Source organism: Enhydra lutris, unplaced genomic scaffold (genome assembly GCF_002288905.1).
Source record: "Enhydra lutris kenyoni isolate GAN:26980312 unplaced genomic scaffold, ASM228890v2 scaffoldscaffold17, whole genome shotgun sequence".
In the NCBI taxonomy this organism is placed as follows: Eukaryota; Metazoa; Chordata; class Mammalia; order Carnivora; family Mustelidae; genus Enhydra; species Enhydra lutris.
This window is the reverse complement of record NW_019154101.1, coordinates 7212785-7236636: the sequence shown is the minus strand read 5'-3', so window position 1 is coordinate 7236636 and position 23852 is coordinate 7212785. Positions and strand designations below refer to the sequence as shown.

At 51.7% G+C, this 23852-nt stretch overlaps 2 protein-coding genes across 3 annotated transcripts; both read right to left on the bottom strand.

Annotated features, from left to right (window-relative positions):
• Positions 1-1709: 1709 nt before the first annotated feature.
• Positions 1710-10570, bottom strand: LOC111147642 (trem-like transcript 4 protein). Its single transcript, XM_022503834.1, has 6 exons — positions 10490-10570; positions 10008-10331; positions 8526-8601; positions 7058-7176; positions 5317-5426; positions 1710-4230 (listed from the first exon to the last, which is right to left on the bottom strand). Exons 1-6 carry the CDS (start codon positions 10545-10547, stop codon positions 4006-4008), a joined length of 912 nt encoding a protein of 303 aa, XP_022359542.1. The 5' UTR covers positions 10548-10570; the 3' UTR covers positions 1710-4005.
• Positions 10571-10824: 254 nt separating this feature from the next.
• Positions 10825-22401, bottom strand: LOC111147641 (triggering receptor expressed on myeloid cells like 2). 2 transcript variants are annotated; one of them, XR_002640646.1, is made up of 6 exons: positions 22211-22313; positions 19741-20061; positions 15983-16400; positions 14824-14930; positions 14058-14522; positions 10825-10870 (listed from the first exon to the last, which is right to left on the bottom strand). XR_002640646.1 is itself a non-coding variant. In XM_022503832.1 (5 exons), the coding sequence occupies exons 1-5, from the start codon at positions 22269-22271 to the stop codon at positions 14428-14430; spliced, it is 1002 nt and encodes a 333-aa protein (XP_022359540.1). In that variant the 5' UTR covers positions 22272-22401; the 3' UTR covers positions 12941-14427. The 2 variants fall into 2 exon arrangements, 1 of the variants encoding a protein (XP_022359540.1); XM_022503832.1 differs by lacking the exon at positions 10825-10870 and having other exon boundaries at positions 12941-14522; positions 22211-22401.
• Positions 22402-23852: the final 1451 nt, after the last annotated feature.

Here is a 23852-nt window from a genome sequence, read left to right as displayed (position 1 = left end):
GGCATTGTTCTAAACACTTTACATGTGTTTTGTCATTATGTGTGAGGTAGGCAATAATTTTGTTCCAGGTAACTGGCTGGGATCCGAGAAGTTAAATAACTTGCCCGAGGCCACACAGCTAGCACAGGTAGAAGTTAGATTTAGATCTAAACAATGTGGCTCAAGAGCCAGTCCTCCTAATCTTACTGAATGGAATTTTCCTCCATTGCTCTAACTCATTCCCCAGAGAACATCACTACTGATATTTTGGTGTTTGTCCATCTAGCCTTTTTGCTATGGCCACACACAGAGACACAAACATAAAGGAGCTCATGCTAGACATATTATTTTGTGGCTTGTGTTTTTCATTTAATATATCTAGAACATCTTTCCATTTCAACAGGTATCTACATAATATTCCTTGGTGTGAATATAGCATAATTTACTTAATCAGCCTTCCATTATTGGATATTAAAAGAGTTTCTAAGAGTTAATTCTTGTAACTTGTGATAAGCATAACTTACTTTTCCTCACTTTAAAATGTTTGAAGGAAATATATTATTAGCATGGATTATTTTCACGTGACACTAACGTCTCTTAAAACACTAATGTTTGTGGAACACTGGGAAGCGAATCCAGATACTTCACTACCTTCAGTAAGCTTCAGCTTGCAATCCCCTTCTTCTGCACTCTGAGTCATGTAGCAGAACCTGCTGTCACTCACCCTCCCACCCCACATCACCAAACCATCCCCACAAACTCAAATATCTCAGCCTAGAAGACAAGACCTAAAATAGCAGGGACCAGAGAGATATGGAGTATCCATACTTCTCCCCAGCTCAGACCCTGCTTTTTGACTTCTGAGTGTTTGGCTGAGGAAACATGACTCCTTCAGTGAAGACATTAATGACTACCAGTGGGTGGGCAAACAAAGAGACCGGAAGAATTGGGTCAAGGAGAGACTCCCTGGGGTGAGGGGAGGGGTGAGTAAGATGGTAGATGCCCGCTATTGACAGCAAGATAAATGTGGACTCATCTGTTTCCTTCAAGGACAGAGTAAAGTTTCAGATTGTTTTGATGACTTTTGTTGGTGTCAGCCTGGGTATCCTTGAATGAAGGTCCTTGAAAGACAGGACCTTCGCCAAGTACCCCTTGAGTACCTGTTATGCATATGACCACCATAGTAGGAGGGAAAAAAGGACTTGGTTTATTTTTTAGGTTGGGGGGGTGTTGTTTGTTTGTTTGTTTTTTACTTAGGTCTTTTTCTAACTTCAGTACCTACTCTCAGGGGTCAAGAAGTTAATCTTTTTTTTTCTTTTGGTTGAACAATTTTTTTGTTGTTGGAAATTTTTTAAATTATCTTATTTTTTTTATTATGTTAGTCACCATACAGTACGTCATTAGTTTTAGATATTGTGTTCCTTGACTCTTTGTTTGCATTTAACACCCAGTGCTCCATGCAATAGGTGCCCTCCTTAATACCTGTCACCAGGCTCACTCATCTTCCACCCCAAAACCCTAAGTTTGATTCCCAGAGTCCATAGTCTCTCATGGTTCATCTCCCACTCTGATTTCACCCCCCCCCATTTTCCCCTTTCTTCTCCTAATGTCCTCCATGCTATTCCTTATATTCCACAAATAAGTGAAACCATATGATAATTGTATTTCTCTGTTTGACTTCAGTGAAAAAAAAGGACTTGTTTTGAGAAATCCAGTAAGGATTCCCAGGAGAAAGAAGCTCCGGCAGCAGAAGAGGCAGTAGCAGTTAGGAAAGACAAGGCAAGCCAGATTTTTTACCCTTGGGAAGCTGAGTTAGGATTAGAATTTACATTAAGAACTTTTATTTCACCATGCCATCTGGGTGACAAATGAGAGGAAGGAGAAAACACTGATGATTGCATAAAAGGTTCTATGGGCCAGGCCTGGAGGGGGCAAACAGTAACTTCCAGAGCCCAGTCACTTGACTACCTCTAACTGCAAGAAAGGCTGGACTGTAATCATCTAGCTATGTTCTCAGGAGGAAATAATTTGGGGAACAACTACTGAACCCCTTTCAAGAGTCAAGACTTTGGGAAAAAGTTAACCTGTCTGCACCTCAATTTGCCCCATCTTTAAAATGATAGGAGAGTACCTTCCTTCCAGGATGTTAGAGCCATTAATGTATATAGAGGAATGTGGCCTATAAGAAGCACTCCATAGTTGTTGGCTTACTAGCCTTAATCATTGTGTCCCCAACCCTGAGCAGTGGCTGGCAGTCAGCAGATCCCTACAAGGACTGTGTAATGACTATAACTCCAGGTGCTCTAGTCTGAGTAAATCCTTTGGGTTTGGACAGCTCATGAGGAACCTGACCCCTGGGATGGCTCATAGTGCTGTAGCCAGGAAACCTGAGTTGAAAAGACCATGGTGAATACGGGCTCCCTCCATGGGAGTGTAGACTAAAATACAGACCAAGAGGCACCGTTAGGAGCCTAGAACCATGGAGGACCAGAGGTCAAATAAGTCCACAGGTCAGTGTCAATGACCTTCTCAGAGAAAGGCTAGGTAGGGTGGGAGGTCAGGGTGCAGTAGTTGCCCAGTCTCTAGGAGTCAGAAATAAGAAGTTGGAAGGGCAGAGCAGAGACCTGGAGGGCTAAAGTGATGCTCAGAGCATCCTGCTCTCCACCTCCTTCAACTTGGGGTTGTTCCTGAGTGTCCTCATGCAACCACAGACTGAGGATAGAACCACATCCTCGGCACAGGGAGCCTGGGATGTCCCAAGTGACAAGTGCTTAGCTTGCCTTCCTCCCTGAGGAAGACCTTTCCCTTGCACCCAGCCTGCCAAACCTCAGACCGCCCCCCACTCTTCACCTGTCCAACCCCTCTACCTTTCTGGCCGTGAAGCAGCCTGACCCTCAGGTCCCATCCTGTAGGCAAGCTGACCTTTCCCTGTAATTGAGGGCAAGCTGAAAGACAAAAAAAAAAAAAACATTGACAAACAAGCTGCTTGAGCAAGAGGTGGTAAATTCCCTGTCCTTGGAGAGATTGAGGCAGATACTGCATGACTCACTGGGATTTTGCAGTTGGACTCACTGGCAGTTAGATTCAATTATCTTTAAATGTTATCCTTGAGAAGTGATGTATCAGCAGTCAAGCAATCTTTTCCATGACGTGGTAGGACCCCACCCTCTGCCCCCATGACCTGGAGTTCCCACAGTTCAGAGTCACTCCTTGGGAGTGCCTAATAAAGAAGGGCGCTCTGTCCCCATAATAGCTCTGTGCAAGGGCACTAGGGCAAAACAGGAGGTAACCCTCAGCCTGCTGTCCTTGAGGTGCTGCTAGTAGAATACATGATAGCTTCTGTGGAAGGCAGAGGAACCCAGATCAGTTCTGGTGGAGCTACAGGGGCCACCATGGGGAAGGAAATTCCCACGCCCCACCTTGACTGGCAAGGCCAAGAGTTAAGGAAGACCGCTGAGCCGCAGGCACTGCCCGTCCTGTCAGGGTCATTTGTGAGAATCAAAATCAGAAGGTCAGGAAGGAGAGGAGGAGCTGGGATGGAGAGATAGAACTTAGTGGCCCTCAGAGAGAGTTGGGCAGGGACTGTCATGAGGAGATCACCAAAGAGGAACTTGCACAGCATGTCAGGATTTCATAAGCCCTGGTCAGGAAGGAAGTGAGGGTCACAGAGTGTGGAGAAGATTGGGTGGCTTGGAGCACTGGTGTCCAGATCCTATTTAACTGGACTCTACTCCAGTATCCCTCCTCCCAGACCCTGGGGAGGGGAGCAGGCAGGTGTCTAGAGACCCCTTCTATAGGCCCCAGAGCCTACCCATCACAGCCTTCACACTCAAAGCTTCTCCCCTCTGAATGATAACGACTTTCCTTTCCTCCTTCCTCCTCATTGCCCTTGTAGGAAGCAATGATCTTTTGCTGGTTTGGGACCATCTTTGCCATGCTGAAGTCCTCCCCCCGCCCATCACTGGCAGAGCAGCCCTATGCCTCACAAGTACTTGCTAAGTGCTCACTGCTCAGTGAAGTCTATCCTTAGCTCTTGAGCTCCCTATCCGGGGCAGTTGACTTGGTGGGCTGGGGTCTGGTCCCAGGGATGCAGGCATATTCTACAGTCAGAAGGGGATCAGGCATGGGTTTCAGTTTGGGCTGAGTGTTGATGTAGATGGAGTCCTTGGGGCCGAATTGATTCAGGTGGATAAGTGAGGCATAGCAGATGGCCCCAGTGTCTTCATCAGAGCCCTTCTGTTGATCGGAGCCCTAGGAATCAAAGGAGACAGACATTCAATGTACAGATCATAGCTGGGCATGGTCCGTGGCCCCAGGGCTGCCCTGAGCTGGGTGGAGGACAGAGACAGTGATAAGGTGTGGAACAGAGTATGGACCCTGCAGAGCCTCTGGGAATGGCTAAAGGCAGCAAAGTCACCGTCACTAAAGATGCTTAAGAATAGGCTAAGGAAGGGGCGCCTGGGTGGCTCAGTGGGTTAAAGCCTCTGCCTTCGGCTCAGGTCATGATCCCAGGGTCCTGGGACGCAGCCCCGCATCGGGCTCTCTGCTCAGCGGGGAGCCTGCTTCCTCCTCTCTCTGCCTGAGTCTCTGCCTACCTCTGTCTGTCAAATAAATAAATAAAATCTTACAAAAAAAAAAAAAAGAATAGGCTAAGGAAGACAACATAGGGTGTGACCCGTGGACCAATAGCACTGGCATCACCTAGCAGCTTGATAAAATCTCAGGCTCCACCTAAGCTCTAGGAAGGCAGTCTCTGGGGGTGGTGTCCAGGAAATTCTGTTTGCACAAGTTCTCCAGGAGTTTTCTATCCACACTTGTTTGGAGAGCACTGAGGTAGAAGAGCAATTGGTAGGGATGCCATTTGTAGAGTTGATCCCAGCATTACAGAGGGTTGTAGCAGATGACTTTAAATCCTCCCAATTCTGCAATTCTGTCATTTCAAGAGTTTTAGATCTTTAGACAAGACAGGCCTACCCAACAGCAACAGACCGGTCCCCAGTTCCTGATGAGAGAGCACCTAGGGAGCCGTGTTTTTACCATGTGACCCCCGTCCCCCTAGCTGACTGGACTGGTGGCAGCCACGCCATGAGAGGGGCCCCCTATTAACAGTTGACCCCTGTGGGGGTGAAGATCAAAAGCTGGGGAGTCAACTTCTCTTTCTAAGTGGTTTGAATTGGGAAGGATGGGGCCAAGGGTGCATGTAGATGAGGCAACAGGAGTATGAAGAGTCACGAGTGAGCCCTGGTGCAAAGTGAACAGAAACTACAAGTAAATACAAGCTGGGAAGCTGGAAAACAACAACCACCACCAAACAAAAAACACTGACAAACAAGATACCCAGGAAAGTTGAGATCGCCTCTGCCTTGGTGAGAGGTCCTTCCTATGCCCAGTGCTCTGTTCCTTCTGGACTGAGATGTTGTTATAGATGTGGTGGGATTTGTCCTCACCTGTGAAGGAAAGAGTCCAGTTTGGGGCAGGGACCTCTCCGCAGGTCCCATTCCTCTGGGAAGGCAGGGGCGCCGAAGGTCCCCACTGGGCTGAGGGACCAGGGCTGGGTCTAGAAATCCCACCCTGCCCCGGGGGGCTCACTAATGGCCAGCACACAGCATCCAGAGGTCAGACCTTGGTGCCAAGGGGCAAATCAGACTGGCGGCATACGGCAAATTTGCATAAAACTGGTAAAGCTGAATCAATCCCAGTCACTGAAAGTTCCAAATTTAAAAATCCATTTAAGTATAATCTATTTGCTGGTGAAGTTATCTATAATGTCTTTCAAAATTTTGAACCAAGAACCGCAATGAGAAACATTTTATCTTATTTCTACATATACAAACACACAGACTCATACACACACTCTCTCTCCTAAAATAAAAGTCCAATGAAAAAATATTTATCCTTCCAATGTGATATTTTGCTTTTCTATTTTAGTTTATGAAAATAGTATTGTGACCCACTAAGTTTACTTTACATAATTTGAAAAATACGTATATAAAATTTTACAACCCATTACTACTTTAGGATTTTGATAGCTCGAAAAATTAAAGTCATTAAGGTTCAACATAGCGCTGGCCCACTTCCATATTTCAAAAAAGTTGTCACCACACACATCACTGGATTATATGATTAATAAATATGCAGTATGTGCTAAACAAACCAAACAACAAAAAACAAGGCCGGAATCATCAAAAGGCACTAATCTGATAAGCCTTGCACAAAATGCTGGTGATTTTACATGTGATTAATGCTAAAAAAAACTTGCAACTTAAACATTAAAAAATCCTTTAACGGGGCGCCTGGGTGGCTCAGTGGGTTAAAGCCTCTGCCTTCAGCTCAGGTCATGATCCCAGGGTCCTGGAATCAAGCCCCACATCAGGCTCTCTGCTCAGCGGGGAGCCTGCTTCCCCCTCTCTCTGTCTCTGGCTGCCTCTCTGCCCACCTGTGCTCTCTGTCTGTCAAATAAATAAATAAAATCTTTTTAAAAAATCCTTAAATGCTTTTAGGAAGACAAAATTTTAAAACAATAGTGACAATTTTAAAAAATACTCTTGTGATGCCTGGGTAGCTCAGTCGGTTAAGCATCTGCTTTTGGCTCAGATCATGATCCCGGGGTCCAGGGATTGAGACCGCATCAGACTCCCTGCTCAGCAGGGAGCCTGCTTCCCCTCTGCCTGCTGCTCCCCTTGTTTGTGTACTCGCTCTCACTATCTCTCTCTCTCTGTCAAATAAATAAAATCTTAAAACACATATAAACACACAATAAAAAAGTTTTCCAGATAAATTTGTTTAAAAATCCTTACCTATAAGAAGAGGGCAAAATATACACTCCCCAGTGGATACTAGAATACCCAGTTTTTGGTGAATAAAGTTTGGAAGGGGCTGACCTTGAGCCTTTGAGGAGAATGACCCCACCTGCTGCTCTGACAAAGCAAGAGAACACAGCGATCCTGACCACTCACCATACAAGCCTCAGTTTCCCTGTTGGTCAAATGGGCCTGAGAAGCCAGTCTTCAGGCTCGTGGGCATGGGAACATCATGGCTAAGCCCTCAGGGTCTACTTGGAGCCAGCACTGGGGTTTACCTTTTGCGGCACTTCTGCGGGCTTTCCTGAAGGACAGGATCACGAGGAGGATGAGCACTAGCACCAGCAGGACACCCAACGTAGAGCTGGGAACGATGAGCTGCCAGTTGCCCTGAGGGCTTTGGAATAACAAATGACCAGCCAGGTGAGGCAAGTGGGAGCCAACCTTCTGCCCAGAAGGTATCCCTCTCCCCACCTGGGTGATCGCGACTGACCCTCCTGTTGAGCTGGCCGTGGTCAAGGGCTCTGCCCCATAAGCCATGCATGTCCAGCCACGTCCAGCCACGTCCAGCTACATCCAGCCACGTCTGGCCATGTCTAGCCACATCTGGGCTTGTTTCTTCCTCTGTGAAACGGGAATGTCTTTCCTCCTTTTCCCTTTCGGCTGCTGTCCCCTAACTTGAACCTCGTTGCAGGGTCTGTACTCACCCCTCCCACATCCTGCTCTTAACTATTCTTGGTCCCAGTTCCTCACCCCTGCCCATGAGATGGGCTCAGCTGGTGCCCTGTGACCAACAGTGCTGCCACATAATAAATGCTTTTGAACAAGACCTGTCTTAGGTCAAAGGCAGAACACTAAGATAGGCTTCCTTACACTGCAGCAGGCTCCCAGGGAAGGTGTCTGGGATGTCAAGGGTTGAAGCCCTAAGCCTGGGTGGCAGCTGCTGTAAGGACCCTTCTATGCTCCATGACCAGCACCACGCAGCTTCTGGGTATAGCGCCTTGAAGCAAGGAACCAGGATTTCTGAGAACCGTGGGCTCCCATCGCAGTGATGGTGGGTGGGCAGAAGGCAGGGGAGGGTGGAGGCCGGAAGAAAAACAGCTGTCGGGTCACTCCTGGGGGCTGGGGCCTGGGAACCATCAGGCAGGATGACAGGAAATCAGGCCATGGACTGTAGTAACTACAAAGTGCACCCTTTCCCGGGACCCTGGCAGCTTTGGGATAAAGAAGGGCTGGAAGAGGGGAGAGAGAAATGAGGCAGCCCTGGTCACACGTCTGGCATTGAGTCAGACCCAATTCTACCTCATCTTCACAGCCCTCTGTACAGCAGTGGTTGCCAACTGGCGGTGCTTGTGTCTCCCAAGGCAAGCTTGGCAATATCTGGAGACGCTTGGATTTTGTTGTCGCAACTGGGTGATCCAGGGGGAGATTGGCACTGCTGCTATCTAATGGGTAGGGGTCAGGGATGTTGCCAAATAGCCTGCAGTGCACAGGACACCCTCACACCAAATGTCGACATGCCAAAGGCAAGCAGGTACCTGCTGTAACGTGAGGATGTCATTGGCCCCATTCTGCAGATGAGAAAACTGAGGTTTAAAGAGGCAAAGCCACCTGGTACAAATGGTGTGACTCCCATTTCATCCCCTGAGAGCCAGATAGCGGTGGGGATGTGGCAGCTGGGGGCATTTGCCACAGCTGGCCATGGGTGGGAGGAAGTGGAGGGCAGGGAAGATGGGGAGGAAGTACCTGTCAGTGACAGGGCTGGTGACAGAGGTCCAGGCTGTGGTCCCACTGGTGCTCCTGGCAGTACGCAGGGTTGAAGCTGTAAGAGATGACAATGAGGGGAGCACTCCCATGTGTCTGCCCCACTTTCCATGCTCCCCATTGCTAGTCCTTGGCCCTGGAAAGGAGGAGCCCACACAGGGCCCTGGGCCAGGTGAGGACTCTGAGAAGCACCATGCCTCATGCCCTGCACCAGGCCCTCTATGCGGGAGTTACTCTGTGTGGGATTTCCCTCTCAGTCAAATGCTCCAGTGTGAGAGGCTTTAGGTTAGGATCACACTGTCACTGGTATATTGGATATACTACAGTCTTTTCTGTTTTCATTGTTCTTGACCATTTTATGCACTCTCAACCGAAAATGTGTCCCTCCCACCCCCCACCCACTTTTGTCTCTTCTGGATCAATTCCTGCTCACTCATAAGGCCCAAGTGGTATCACCTCCTTTGGGGAATCCTCTAGGAGAATCCATACCACTGCTTTCTCCAGCAACCTGCTCCCTCCCTTCACTGGGCCACCATCCAACATGCTTCCAATACACCACCTACCACCCACCAACTTAACCCTTCACTTCTGTGTCGGCCTTGGGTGCAAGGATCAGCAGGGGATGCTGTGGGCTCCTCCAGCACAGGATAGAGTCTCAAGGTGTTTGATTTCCCTTCCAGGGTGCAGCCCCTGCCATACATAGAGTGGACAGTGAGCCATGGCTTGGGTGGTTAGTGATTGACCAAGCAGCTGACCAGGTTCCTCTGGGTGCCCAGCTCACCAGATGGCTGAGCAGGCTTGGCAGCTGGTCTGGGAAGATGCCATTCAAGCCCTGGCCATCACAGGGAAACACAGGGGGGCTTTGTAAGTCTGAGATTTTCAGGAAAAACACCAGGGCCTCAGTCAAGACTATCGCCCAGCTTCCCACCTGAGCCTTAAGGTCTCTCGACTCTAAGGAGCAGGTCCAGGGTGAGGACACAGGCTCTCTGAGCCCTTGGCCACCACACCTCCCTGTCTCATCCCCAGAGTCCTGTGTCTGCCTCCCTAGATGGCTCCTGTCTGTCCACATTTCTTAACCCACCCAGCCACCTGCAACGCAAGCACTACCCTTTGAGAGAAAGCTGGGGTTAGGGCCAAGAGTTGGGATGCCCAGGGATGGCCCAATCAGCCAGTCTTGCTCAAACCTGAGAAGGCTTTACAGTCATTACAAACCAGTGGATGAGTCTTGTTCATAACAACAAAAATGTTCAGAGAAATGCATGTGATGGGAAAGGAAGAACCACGGGAGCCAGCAGGTCTGAGTTCTGTTGCCTGATCTGCCCTTAACCAGAGGTGACTCTGGGCAAGGGGCACCCATTTTTGGCTGCGAGAGCACTGAAGACCATTATTTTGGAGTCCTTTCTAGCTGTAACATCTTGTGACTCAGGATGATTGAGAAGCACACAAAGAAGGGAAAGGACTCACCCCGAGATACCACCAGATGGATGTTTCTGTGAAAAAATATCCCGAAGGATTTGTAGATTCCACATGAATAAGATCCAGAGTCTTCAACCCTGAGCTCGGTCATGGTGACGATGAAGTAGCCCCATCTGACGTTATCCTCAATGGAGTTTCGAGGCTTCCCCTGGAGCTGGGGCGAGGTGGCTAACAGGGTACAGGTACGTGGTAAGTCCCACCTGCACCAGAATTTCACGGCTCCTGAGCCTTTCTGGGGCTGGTACGGGCACTTCACAGAGAAGGACTCCCCTTCCAGGTGATGCAGCAACTCTGGCTTCTGTCCCCACGAGCCTGAAAGTACACTCTCACGTCAGGGAGCCACCCCTCAGACACGGTGGGGCTGGCAGGTGGGTGCCCCAGCCGTCCCTCTGCATGGCCCCCCTCATGCCCACCTCACCTGGCCATCTCCCTCCTCCTGCCCCTTTCCCTCCCTCTGCCCCCCTCGTCACCTGAGGCCAGGAGCACCAGCAGAACAGGCGGCAGCAGGCATGTGGCGTCCCAGGCCATGGGCCCTCTTCTTGAGCTGGGGTGGGAGCAGGGAAGCCCTGAGGAGAGGGAGCCGGAGCTGGGGCGCAGGGGTGGGGATTTGGCCTAGCCACTCTCACTTGTCCAGGAAGAAGAGCTGAGGGAGGCCAAGTCCTCCAGGGGGCAGCGGGAGGCCTGGGAGGAGGGGAGGTCTTGGCCTGTAAGCAGGAGCCTTGTGCTGCAGGTGCTACATGTGGGCCGGGTCCAGTCTCAGAGCTGAGGCTCCAGAGGATTCTGAAGCTTCTGTCCGCTGACTCTTGCCCAGCCTCTTCCTCCTTGTTGCATTGGGATTAGGGTGTAGAAAGCTGTGAAAGTCCAGGAAGAAACTCTGTTGAAACCAGAACCTATTTCTCCTTTCTGCTTTCCCCTCTAATCTACCACTTCCTCCCGTTCCCAAATATGTCCTCCCCGCAAGTAGAAAGGTCCAGCTGAAGGTGAGTGACAGAGTTAGGGGACCCTTTGGAGGTGCCCAGTGGTCCGAGACTTCCTGCCCAGGCCTGTCCGGGAGCTGGGGAGCTCTGTGGGGATTGGAGGGACCGAGGAGAAAGGAGAGGGAGAGTCATTTCCAGAAATGGAGGTACGGGGAATGCCCCTGTAAGGGTGGGAGAGAGTGAAGCTTTGGACATAATCGGTGGGGAGGGGAGTCGGTGGGGGGAGATAGATGCAGAAGGATGGGACCTGGGGGGTTCCTCCTCCAGGTCACCCCAGTTCCCCAGCTCCCAGCCTGCCATAATCACTCCATAAGCATTTGTCAAAGGACCACAGTAATCAAGCACATCTTAAGGAATAATTGTCATTAGAAGAGCTACTATAATCACAGGCTCTTTACAACCCAGAAAGAAGAAAACCCCGTGAACAATGCAATGTGGCAGGTCAGGCATGTGGTGTGCAGACTCTGAGGTGGAGATGAGCACAGCAGGCCTAAAGGCCTGGGGAACAAGCCGGGACTAGGAGGACAGGAAGCAGGACAAGGACAACAGGAAGCTCAGGATGTGAGGACTTCCGAGGACAGGAGGCTCTCCAGGACGGCAAGGGAATGATGGGGCTTCAGGCCCTGCAGCAGCCCTTCGGGAGTGGGCAGTGGCAGGTGGCAGGCCTCTCCAGGAAGGGCCTGGCTCTGTGCAGCTGCAGCAGCCCCCAGAGGGGCTCTCACTACTCCCAGCAGTGGGGTAAGAAGTACATCAGCCTGAAGGAGAAGCATCCCCGACCCAGTACCATGCAGCCATGTGGGAGAACTGTGACCCTGAGGCTTGCTTGCTGGCCTCCCTGTAGGGGTATGTGTACCCCACGGTGACGGACCCACCTGCCATGCTCTGCAGAGGAAACCCCCCTCAGTGCTGTTTGGTTTTTTTTTTTTAATGTGTCCTTGCCCTTGGTCATGACAGGAAGCCCTTCACAGGTGTGTCCCATCATCACAGCCCACTGCTCAGGAAGCTTCATTGCCTTACCCACTAAAGGCCGCGGCAGCCCTGGCCCGTTCAATACTTGCAGGTGTCCCGCCCTTCCCTGCCCTCTGTCTGCCCGGGCTCTGGGTCCTCCTGCAGCTCCAGGGCGAGGAGGAGGAGGAGCAGGAAGGAGAAAATGAAGCGCTGGGGCTTTGAGGACAATGTCCCAGAGCACTGGAGGTCCAAAGAAGCCCCCCAGGGCCCACCGGAGGTGGAGAGCAGGGGCAGGGAATCTAGAGCCATTTCTAAGTGCCCTGTGTTCTTACTGTGGGGTTCATGTGGGAGCAGGATCTGTGGGCGGGCACGTCGCGCAGGCTACCCCCGTTCCAGGAGCCTCTCATCCTGGGCAAAGAGGGATGGCAGGTCTCCTCACAGCTTCCCTGCCTAGCATCAGGGCACAGCCAAATGCCTCTGCCTGGGTCCAGCACCCACAATGTGAGGCCTGACCATGTGCCCCTCTGCCCTCCCTTGCCCCTTCCAGTTGAGCACAAAACAGAGAAATAGGGTCCAAAGGTCTTCAGTGCAGACAAAGACCGCTGGAGCTGGAGGAGAGCTTGCAGGCCAGCAATCACGAGACATTTACTCAGGTGCGTGAGGTTCAGGTGACTCCTTTTTATCCCAAAGGCAGTCTTGAGAGGTAGGCATTAGTGTCCCCTTTCACAAGAGAGGAAAATGAGAGCCAGCAGGGTTAGTGACTCACACAGGGTTACACAGACAGGTGGCCTCACTAGGCCGCAGTCCTAAGCCCTCTGCTGCTCTCCCACAGGACATCCTGTTCTCAGATGAGGCAGGGCGGTCAGTGTGCTGTTGTAGGATCGCGAATGGAGGGGGGCTTTTAGAGAGCTATTTTCCCGCAGGGAAATTAAGCCCCCTCTTAGACACCAAGGTCATGGCCACCCTCTCCTGGTAGGGAGGATGGGGGTGGGGTGGGGTTGGGTTGGGTGTGTGTGTGTGTGTGTGTCTGTGTCCTGGCACCAGGTTTGTTAGTTCCTCAATCTGAGTCTCTCCTCTAGTGCCCTCTCCTGGACATAGGAAAGAGGTGCCTCCTCCGTGCTGTCCCCCGGGATTATCTCCGGCCCCTTCCTCTCTCCCCACATCCATTCTGGAGTGGTCCCCCAGCTACCCATCAAGGCCTGAGCTGTGTCACTCTCCTGACTATGACATTTGCTCCCCCACCTGGGAGGTCCCTGTCCCAGGGTGGGGAGTGAAGATGTCACATCAATCCCTGGGGGCTTATTCCAGGTGCTCAGGCTGGTGGAGCCCCTGTTCCACGGGACAAAGCCAGCCCATATTCTCCAGCCCTCACTGTGGAAGAGGCCAAGTCTGAGCCAGGAGCCAGTGAAGCTGAGGCCAGACTCCTAGGGCCATTGGGCCCCCATCGAGGCTCCTCAGCACCATCCTCCCTACCCCTACCCCACCCAGGTGTTCCTCCAGGCTGTGCTCTGCTCCAAGCTGTCCTTGCTGGATCACAAGCAGCTCCTCTCTTCCCAGGGGATGATGAGTCCCAGGGGAAGGCAGATGATCTACTACTTCTCTGAACCGTGGCCTCCCCTGCAGTGGACTCTGGAGGGCTCTCAGTCTCCTATGGGAGCTCAGACCTGGAGCTGGGAACTGGGGGAGAGGGCCCTGAGTGCAGCCTCTACACACCAGTCTGGGGACAGGCTGGTCCTAACACCACGCAGCTCTGGGAAGCCTGGTCACAGCTTTCCCTGGAGAGCTGGCCAATGGGTAGCACCAGTGGGAGGGTGGGCTCTGCTGGTTCCCAGGACTTGAGTGACAAGCAGCTGCAGTCAGGGCAGGACACATCCAGAGGCCCATCAGAGGTCACAGGACTCTGGGGATGGGGGGACTGCGCTGGGGTCCCCTACTGCCAACACCCCTGTGGACCTCCAGCTCTTGGTCGCTGTTCCTTCCCCTCCATGGTAGGACCCTTGGGACACTGATTGCCTCTGGGACTCTTTCTTCCCCAAGCACATGGGGAAGCTTGAGGGGAGCAGAGGAAAGCTGAGGACACAGGGTTCCAGATGGGGAGAGGGCAGCTGTTCACCTGTCCGCTCCCCTCTGCTCCATAGCAAGGGGTTCTGAGGCCCACAGGACCAGAACTCTCTGTGTACAGCACCGTCAAGTCTTCCCCACCACCCAGAGGGGACCCAGGGCTCTGCGGCTCTGAGCTGATTCCCCTCGGTGGCTTCCCCTGGGGTTTTCTGCCTGGTACCCCCAATCTGGGGGCTGTTCCAGACCCCCGGCAGCCCAAGAGGACTGAGTGGGCCAAGAGCAGCCTCTGGTTCTAGAGAGGCCTGAGTCCAGCCTTGAGCAAGTCCTCAGCCCTCAGCTGGGTTCCAGTTCAAAAAGGCCCCCGTCTTCATCCTCCTCTGGCCTCCAAAGGCCCCTCCAGGAGGAGCTCACGCAATCCATAGTTAAGTTGCCTCAGACCAAGCAGGCTTCCATGGAGGCTCCAGTCTTCCAAGTGGGTCCCTCCAGGGTCTAGCAGGATTGTTGCACACCCTGTAGCCTGTGAAGACAAGGAGAGAGATGCAGAGGGGCAGGGCTCCTGCCTGGGCCAGTCCATCCCCTCTTCTGGCTCTGCCCTCTGCTTCCTGCCAGGTCAGCCCCGGAGGGTCATGCCATGCTGTTCCTGCCTGCCTGCCCTCCTCCCAACCTCCTCCCTCGCCTGGGTGCTGAGCAGTCCTTGTGGCTGGATGCAGGTGATGACATACCACTTGGGGACAGAGTGCAGTCAGGCGCTTTGGCAAGTGTGTCAAGCCCCCGTGCTCTGCCCCCCCCCGGAGGACGGGAGAGTGGGTTGTACTCACTTCCCCTGTGTCTCTTCTTCCAGAGCCCATAGACCGCAATCAACATCAGAGACACTGGGAGGAAGATCAGCAACCCTGGGAGCACAATGGAATACGAATCCTGGTGCCTGAGGGGACAGGACAGAGCGGGGAGGTGGTGAGCATCCAGGTGCCCCCACCCTGACCCATGTCTTTCTCGATGCCACGTAAGAAGAGCCGGGACCAGGAGAAATCCTCACAGCCCTGGTAGGAGTGATTGCCTCCCTTCCTTGGGGATCCAGCCATGGCAGAAGGAAGTGAGGAGCTCAGAGGTCAGGGGAAGAAGGTCAGGTAGAGAAGGGCATCTCTCCACTTTAGCACCTTCCCTCCATTGTTCCCCCAAACCTGCTCATCACTGAGGATGAGAACTCTAAGAGACCCCCATTTGTAACAGAAGAAACTGAGAGTCTTGCTCTCCTCATAGTGAGAGCCTCTCCTCATGGCCCTTCCCTCCTTTGTCCTCTGAAGCAGATATGGTAGGTACACAACCTGTATCCCCTTGCACCAGCCCTCAGCACCTCCATCTAAATTTTTTTCAGCCCTTGGACCTTCTCCTGTCAGTACAGTCCTTTTTGCCACCCATGGCAGGCAGCCCCTCACTGATGACCAATATGAGCAGTGTTGGTGTAGGAGTTGGTGTATTAATACCCCAGCTCCCTCGCCCTTCAGCTGGGAGTCTGATCCTGGGCCCTAGAGCTTCCTCTAGGCTTGTGCTCTGCTGCCCACAGTGGTGGACAGCTTGATTAGGTTCTCTACCAACTGCTTCTCTGTCTCCCTTCCCCCTGCTCTTTCCAGTACTCCAGGTCCCAGAGGCTGCTTCTGGGGGAGCCCAAATTAAAGCATCCACCATTTCCCACTTTCTAATCCCAAGTCACATCCTTGTCCTGCCCCAGCCTTCTCCTCTCCATCCACAGACTCATGCTGATCCATCTCCAACCCTCACTTCTCACTGCCATCCTTTATGTCCCCTCTCCAGCCTGGCATCTGGCCTCCCACGACCTCCCATTCAGCAGCAGGCCAGACTGACCTCTCCTGAGAAGGAAAGCTCTGCTATCACATCTGCACCTTGAGGTCTATTCAGGCACCAATTACTGTTGCTGGATCTGGTCAAAAGCCACCCAAGCCCAGGACCCACAGGTACCTGACAGGGGATAATTTGTTGAGGAGAGACCCGCCGGTCTGGCACATTCCTGTGGTGGGTGATCTGGTGTGCAGATGCCCAGCCCTGGTGGAGATGGATGCTGGGGCAGCAGAGGAGGCTCTGGCATCACTTGGAGACACAGTCACTGTCTGGGATTCCACGGTCCTCCTGGGCCCCATGGTAGAAGGGCCAGGGCTGGTGAAGCTGAAGCCTGTCATGGAGGTCAGTCTGATGGACTCTGAGGCAGTCGGGGGCACGAGACTGGTCAAGGTGAGGAGGCCAGGTGTGAAAACTGTCATGCTGGTGGTGAAAGGGGCATCAGAGCCTGAGGTGGGGGCTGGGCCCGATGTGACAACAATTCTGCTCTTGAGGATATTGGCCAGCTGTCTAAGAGGAGTGCTTCTCCTGGTTGTGGAGGCTAAGGGGCAAGAGAGGGAAGAATGTTAGACTGAGTCAGGGGCCTCGCTGATGGGAACAGGTCCTTGTCTCCCCTCCTTGACCCTGGACCAAGAATTCTGCTCTGTTGTGTGACCAAATGTGGGCTTGTCAGGGAGAAGAAGTAGGCACAGTAAAGAAGGAAGAGGCTCTCCCAGTTTCTTTAGCTTTCCCTATCAGGCCAACTCTCCTCCCTGTCTCCACCTCTTTAGTCACCTCCAGACCTTCCTTATTCCTGCACGCCAAAGAGATTTCTTCACTAGCACGTTGAACAGGGACCTTCCAGGTGTTCCATAATTGGTGACCAGGGTCCAGAAATGAGGACAAGGAAGCACTGAAGGCCCACATTCCAAAGACTGCCTCCAGCAGCAGATGCCCACCTTAGGAGCTTAAGAAGAGACATCTGCTCCCATCATCCATCCACTCAGCCTTTTACCTCACATTTTCTAGAAGGCTGGCATTTGGGTGGTGGAAGAAGAAGGGTTGTAGGAAGCATGAGGTCCCATCTGTGGCGATGTGGTGGAGTCTATCTCTGCAGAGAGCAAGAGAATTGGAGAGAGATGGTGGGGGAGAGAGAGGGCTGGCACAGGCTGCCACATCCCATGACTGTGCATGGCAAGGACACACTCCTGAGGGCTAAATGGCCACCATGGAAGGTACCCATCTTTCTGGGCAAGGGAACCAGAACAAGCAGCACTGGTGAGAGTGGGGATGGGGGAAGAGGGTGACCTGGAGCCAGACCTCCCACATCATCCTACTCAGCAGTGGAGAGACCTCAAAGACCCCTCAGAGAACTCACGTGTGCATGTCTTAGGAGAACCAGCATTTAGACACCCACCTTACAGAGGATCACAAAGGGCTGGGTAGAAAAAAGTAACACCCAACAAAGAGGAGAAGGCAGGACGAGGTTACTGAGAAGAACCTCACCTTCCCCACCTGCTGGGATGAAGGAGAGGGAGTTAGGCAGCAGGCTACTACCCTCCTTCCTACTCTGGGAGGCTTGGGCCATAACCTCTGGTCTTCAAGGAGTAGAAGAGCATATATTGCTAGAAGATTAGAGTTTTTAAATGGGCTGAGGATTTTTTATTCCCTAATAATTGAAAGGGTCTGCTAAGTTGGAATCTCCCCAAATGGCCTTTTTAAATGGTAGACCATGGGATTTGACAAGGGAGGGGGGTATATGCAAAGAGAAAAACAAAACCATTTCATGTTTGTATCCCTGCATATTAAGACTTTGATACACTTGATTTTAACTATTCCTTGGGTCTAAAGCAGAACTGGAGAGGGGGAATGAGATTTGGCCTCACATCTTAGAGACAGCAGTTGCCCTAGCTCAGTCACAACAGAAGAGGGGGATGCAGGTGGGCCAGGGGATGGGGAAGGGTCAATAACTCATGCCATCACCATTGGCTGGTTTTTTTCATGTTCTCTTGCTGGTTCCTCACTCTTTCCTATCTTATAAATGTGGGGGAACCTCAGGGCTTGACCCTTCTCTCTTTTTTACACTGAAGGGAGAACTTCTCCATCCCCTTGAATTTTTAACAGATTTTTTTGAAATATTATTCACATTCCACATACCACACCCATTTGTAGCACCAAATTCAATGACTTTTAGTCTATTCACAGAGTCATACAGCCACCACCACAGTCAATTTTGGAATATACCCACCATCTCCAAAAGAAATCCCCACCCTTTAGCTATTAACCTCTACCTCTCCTTCCTTTCCCCCAGCCCTAAGCAACAACTAATCCTCTTTCTGTCTGTATAGAATTCTCAAATCCCCTAGACTTTAAATCATCTTCACAAAGGACTTCGTGGGTGGCTCAGTCAGTTAAGCATCTGACTTTGGCTCAGGTCCTGATCTCAGGGTCGTAGGATAGAGCCCCTCTTCCCTCTGGCTCCCTGCTCAGCAGGGAGTTTCCTTCTCCCTCTCCCTCTCCCTCTGCCTCTGTCCTCCCCCACTCATACTCACTATCTCTCAAACAAATGGATAAAAAAAAATCTTAAAAAAAAAAAACAAATAAAAATAAACTATCTTCACAGGGATACTTCCCCTGTGTATATCCCCAGCTCTGACCTCTCAGCTAAGCTCCAGGATTCACTGCTGCTCCATTTGCCCACCTGGGGTTCTAGGAGGTGTCTTAAACTTAACATGACAAAAGATAGCTCTTGATTTTTATCCTCCAAACTAGCATCTCTCCAGAGTCACCCTACCCAATAAATGGTACCGACATGCACCTTGCAGATGGAATAAAAAACCTTAGAGTCACTCTTGATTCCTCCCTTTCATTCACCTGTCTTACCTCCAAAGTTTATGGAGTGGGCAGGAAGTCTGAACATCACAGATTTGAACCACTTCTCTCCACCTCATGTCCTACTTTAAGACACTCATTCTCAGCCACAATACACACAGTGGCCTCTCGGCTCATCTCCTACCCTTCCACAATCCACCCTCCACACAGCAGCCATTATACTCTTTTTTTCTCTTTTCAGCCATTATACTCTTAAAGACAAGTCACAACACACTCCCGTAAACACTCCAATAGCTTCCTATTGTACTTAGAATAAAACCCAAACGTGGCATTATAGACTTTAGGCTGCTGTTTGACTCTCCCAACCTCATCTCCTGCCATTGTGCCCCACACTCAATATGGGGCAGCAACACAGCCCTGCCTTATACAAGCCCAGCTCTTTCTCACCGCAGGGCCTTTGCACATGCAGAACTCCCTGCCTAGAATACAAAGCACCCACATTTCAACAGGGCTAGAAAGCTCTTCTCACACAGGACTCTGCTTGATGTCATCTGCTCAGGGAGGTCCTCTCTAGTCTCCCATGCTTCACTAGCTCCCCCCCACCAACACTGAGTTACTTCCCAGTTTGTCACACTGCTTGATTTTCTTAAAAACATTTATTGTTATCTATAATTATTCTTCTGATGATGAGCAGTGGCCTGTCATCTCTCATAGGGCAGGTCTGTGTCTAGTCTCTGGCACAGATTCGGGACTCGGTGAATATATATTGAACAGATGATGGAATAAAAACAAAGCACAGAGAGCCCTAAGTGTGAATCTTGTCTCTGCCACTTGCTACCTCTGTGACTGTGGACAAGGTCAGATCCACAGAGGGTTTTTTAGATCTCATTTTCTTCATTGGTAAAGTGGGGGACAACAATGCCCGTGAAGATGTCAGTAAAGGAACCGTGAAAACCCTGTAGCACAACACGCCCATTGATGGATTATTCTTCTCACTACATCTGCTGTGAGTGGAGTACGGGGCAGGGAGGACACCCCTACCCTCCCAGTGCCCTGGCAGGCCTGCTCACCTGGAGACACTTCCAGCAGGAAACCCGTCAGGGGGTACAGGGTTCCTGAGCTGTTGCGCATGCACCAGTACCTGCCGGAGTCCTGGCGCCTGAGGGCCGCCATGGTGATCTTGACCACCTTGGCCTTGGGATCGTCCTGCAGCTGGTAGCGCGTCCCCTGTACCCAGCCCCGGGCGAATCCAGGCTCACACCGCTTCCTCCTGATTTTGCACCATACCTTACCCTCCATGTGGTTTTTGCGGCTCTTGTAGGAGCACTGCACAGACAGAGTCTCCCCTTCAAAGTGCTGGACTTTAGTGTACACGTTCTCGGCAGGGACACCTGGGGAGACACTGCTGGTGAGCAAGGTCTGGAGAGAGAGGAGGAAGGAGGCATCTCAAAGGTTGGGATGAGGGGAGAGGAGGTGGATACGGCCCTGCTGTCATGGAACCAGAGTTCCAGGGAGAAACACAGCCCTGCTCCAAAAGAACACCCCCGTCCGAGAGAGGAGATGCACAGGCCCTGCTTCAAGCTAGCTCCCAGTCTGATGGGGAAGACACAGGCCACTCCCTCAAGGAGCTTCCAGTCTTTTGGAGTAGACAGTAGCCCTGCCTTCTGGAAGTTCCCAAACTAGGAGGAAGACAATAGTCCATGCCCTTGGTGAGTTCTAGGATGAAGATATAAGACTAGCCCTCAGGGAACTCCCAGTCTGATGGTCAAGACACAGGCACAGCCTTCAGGGAACCCCCAGGCTAATGGAGGAAACTCAGCCCTTACACTCAGGGAGCTCCAACTGACACAGCCCCTTTTTTCATGGTATTTTCTAGCCCGATGGGAAGGTAATAGACCTAGGTCTTGTCCTCAGTGAGAGATATACAGAAGTCACAAAGTTACAAAATTCCAGAGCACAAACAGCTTAGATAAAAAAGAAAATCCAATAGTTGAAAAAATTAAGAGTAGTTATTTATTTCACAAATAACTTCATCATAGTTATCTTTTAAATAGCAAGGTGCTGTAGGTCATTTTCGGTGCAGTTTCATTTTAAAACATTCTAGTTGCATAAAACCCAGAGATTAAAAATGCTCAAACATGCAAATAAATTCCCAATGGAGTACAAACCAAAGAACTATACCATTATTCACAGTTCATCCATAGCCTGTTACAGTCTCCGCCTAGAAATAAGATGTGGTCCGTGCATTTCACAATCCACGGCTGGCAGGGAGAGAGTAGAACTAGGGCTGAAGGTGGGGAATCAGGGGACAGGGAGACGGACAAAGCTGTGACGGTCTCCCTCCACTCCACTGCCCACCATACGCCCAGCATGTACCCCTCTCACATCCCCCAGAGCCTGCTGTCGACACACACACGCACACACGCACACACACACACATACACACATTTCTCCCCAGCAGGACAGAGTGGAGAACACACATTTTGGAGTCTAAATAAATATGGGTTTAAACCCTGGTTCCACCACTGACTAACTGTGTGAGTAGACCCCAAAAGTCTGCTTCTTTATCTGTCTCAGGTTGACTGTGGGAACTGGGCCCCAGGACTGTGCCTGGGAGGGAGGTGGTGCTCCACGTGCTTCCCTTTCTCAAATCCAGGTTGCTTCAGACTTCTCCAGTGGAGCCCAGAGCTGTGACAGCTAAGGACCCCACAAATGACAGGAGATGTCTACCTGCCTTCACCTCAGCCGCACTACAGCTGAGACTTGTGCTAAGGTAGCACCCTGTCTGGACATTCCTTTGTCCTGGACAAACCAACAGAATGATCCAAGTCAGTTAACTGGCAGGTGGGCGGTTTGGAGGAGCCCAGGATTACTTCACACTTCTGCCCTGGCAAGGAGAGGGGGCTTTCTAGGAGAAGTGCGGGGTCGGGAACTCTATTGTAAAGGGTCTGTGTTCATTGGTGCCCACCTTCCACCCCTCTCACAGGTGGTGGCCAGAACTGAACAGGAGAGGGTAACTTGGTGACCATGGCAATAAGAAAGGCAGGACTGCAGAAGGCCCCCTCAAGGGGCATTTAGTAGCTGTGGGGTGAGCGAGGCCTTCAAGGAGGGCTTCCCTTCAGGATAGGGGGATGAGGAAGAGCGTATTGGCACAAAGCACTTAGCCAGTTAAAACACACACACATGTGATGCAATGATTCTTGTAAGAACCAAACAGGGCTTTCTAGAGAAGGGAAGGAGACTTTTTGGGTGAGGAAACAGTGTGTCCGTGATCAGAGGTCCTGACCAAGCCTGGCAGATGAAGGGGCCCAACCAGTGAGGGTCCAGAGCTTTATCTTAGTTTGTGAGTCCTGTGTTAACTTTGCCTGGGGCCAGATAGTGGGATGTGACCTTCTTACTGGTTAGGAGCCACTAGATCAGCCCCATCTCCCTTCTCCTCCAACCCCACAAAGCATCAAACAAGATTATTGGACAAGGAAAAGCAGGGAGGGAGAGTCCAGAAAAAGGCCATTCCCTCCCTCCTATGCCAGCTCCTCTCACCTGAGACAGGGCGCTGGAACCACAGCAGCCCCAGCAGTAACAGCAGGAAGGTGGGAGCCATGGCTCCATCCAGTTGGGGACAGTCACAGGCCAGCAGGGGGCCGGGACACCTCGAATCCAGGGTTAAGGGCCCAGGCCAATGCAGGATGTGCCACTTAGGTCTGCCAGGGAAGGACCTGGCCTTCTCAAAGTGCAGTTGCCCATTTAGGGAAGTGAGGAAGTTGTGGAACCCACAGAGATCGGCAGACCGCAGGGCCCGCAGAGCATACCGAGGGCGGCGCTGGCTGTTGTTCACGCCCTCTTCCCCGAAGCTTCAGGCAGGTGTGGCTGCTCCACCCAGTCTGGGGCCCCTGCAACGCAGGAAGGGCTCTGAGGGTTTGAAGACTTCCAATCCTTTCCTGGAAACTGCCCGGTGGGTGTGCCTCCTAGCTTGAAGCAGGGGATTGGTGTAGGGGACTGGGGTGAGTTTTCTGGACCCTCAACTACAGGCTCCCTGGGATTCCCTGGGCTCAGAGACCCAGGGGTAGGGGCTCGGGCTGGAGCAGGGCACCTCGGATCCTAGGTTTTCAGCAACACACATTCGCAAGTTTTCTTGTCAACTCCATTCATTCATTTCACTCAGCCCTCAATGATGCGCTCCTTCTGGTGCCCTCTTTTGCCAAGTTCCGGGCTGGTCAGAACAGTCCGCCTCGCTCACACTAGCAGAGAACCCCTTCCTAGCTCAAAGGCGATCTTATTTCTGCTACAGTTAGAGTGACGGGAAAAAAGATGCAAATCGTTAAGGCTCAGGGCATAGTTTGAGCTCGCGCTGTGACACGTGGGACACACACACACACACACACACAGAGGCTGTCTTTCCTTTTGACTACTCACTCGTCTCCTTATCTTTACCCCTCTCTCGCATTCTCCTACCAACCGGTCTAATCACCCACCAGCTCCGCCCCTCCCCCGCCTCCCTCTTGCAGGCTCCCCTCCCCCGCTTCTCCAAAAGCCACGCCCCCAGCGCCCCCCCACCCCCAGGCCCCCCGGCCTGGCCCCCTGCCGCAGGCGCATGCCCACTCAACTTCCTCTCACTCAACCCTATCTCGCCCAGACAGCCGCCCGGCTGCAGCCGAAATAACCCAGCATTTGGCCCAAGACCCCACCCTTCACTCAGTCGCGAGCTCTAAGAATCAGAAAAATAGAATTCTGACGTCCAAGAGCTGTGTCATCTGCTCACTGGGGGCGAGGGGGCCTACACGATTATGTGTTTCCCCCTACGCGCCTTTTTTTCCTTAGACAGGAACTTTTCCTTAGACAGGACTCACAAGTAAAAAGTCTTCAACTGAGCTTGAACTCGCAAACACCAAACCAAGGAAGCTTGATCTCTGCTGATTCCAAACTTTCAGTCTCTTAACTTATTCTATTCATGCATTCGTTTGTCTCTACAGTCTTACGCACCACGTGAGGTGCCAAGCATATGGGGTAGAGGAATGTCACTTCAGACCTCTCAGCTCCCAGAAGACCTGTTTCACTTTCTTCATTCACCCTTCCTGTTTAATAGGTCTTCCCAGTGTTCAGATGACTGCGTTCAAAGGCTCTTTGCCCTCCCAATGCATGGTGTCTTCCTTCCTTTCTTCCATCCCAGCCCTAAGTGGCTTCA

Excerpts from the sequence above, each read along its gene's own strand:
- LOC111147642 (XM_022503834.1), bottom strand. The coding sequence starts at position 10,547 with ATGGCCTGGGACGCCACATGCCTGCTGCCGCCTGTTCTGCTGGTGCTC. Across the intron at positions 7,177-8,525 it reads ACCAGCCCTGTCACTGACAG|CCCTCAGGGCAACTGGCAGC; the intron begins GTACTTCCTCCC and ends GTTATTCCAAAG. Across the intron at positions 5,427-7,057 it reads CCGCAGAAGTGCCGCAAAAG|GTGAGGACAAATCCCACCAC; the intron begins GTAAACCCCAGT and ends TTTCCTTCACAG.
- LOC111147641 (XM_022503832.1), bottom strand. The coding sequence starts at position 22,271 with ATGGCTCCCACCTTCCTGCTGTTACTGCTGGGGCTGCTGTGGTTCCAG. Across the intron at positions 16,401-19,740 it reads CCTGCTGGAAGTGTCTCCAG|CCTCCACAACCAGGAGAAGC; the intron begins GTGAGCAGGCCT and ends CTTGCCCCTTAG. Across the intron at positions 14,931-15,982 it reads AACAAATTATCCCCTGTCAG|GCACCAGGATTCGTATTCCA; the intron begins GTACCTGTGGGT and ends CTGTCCCCTCAG.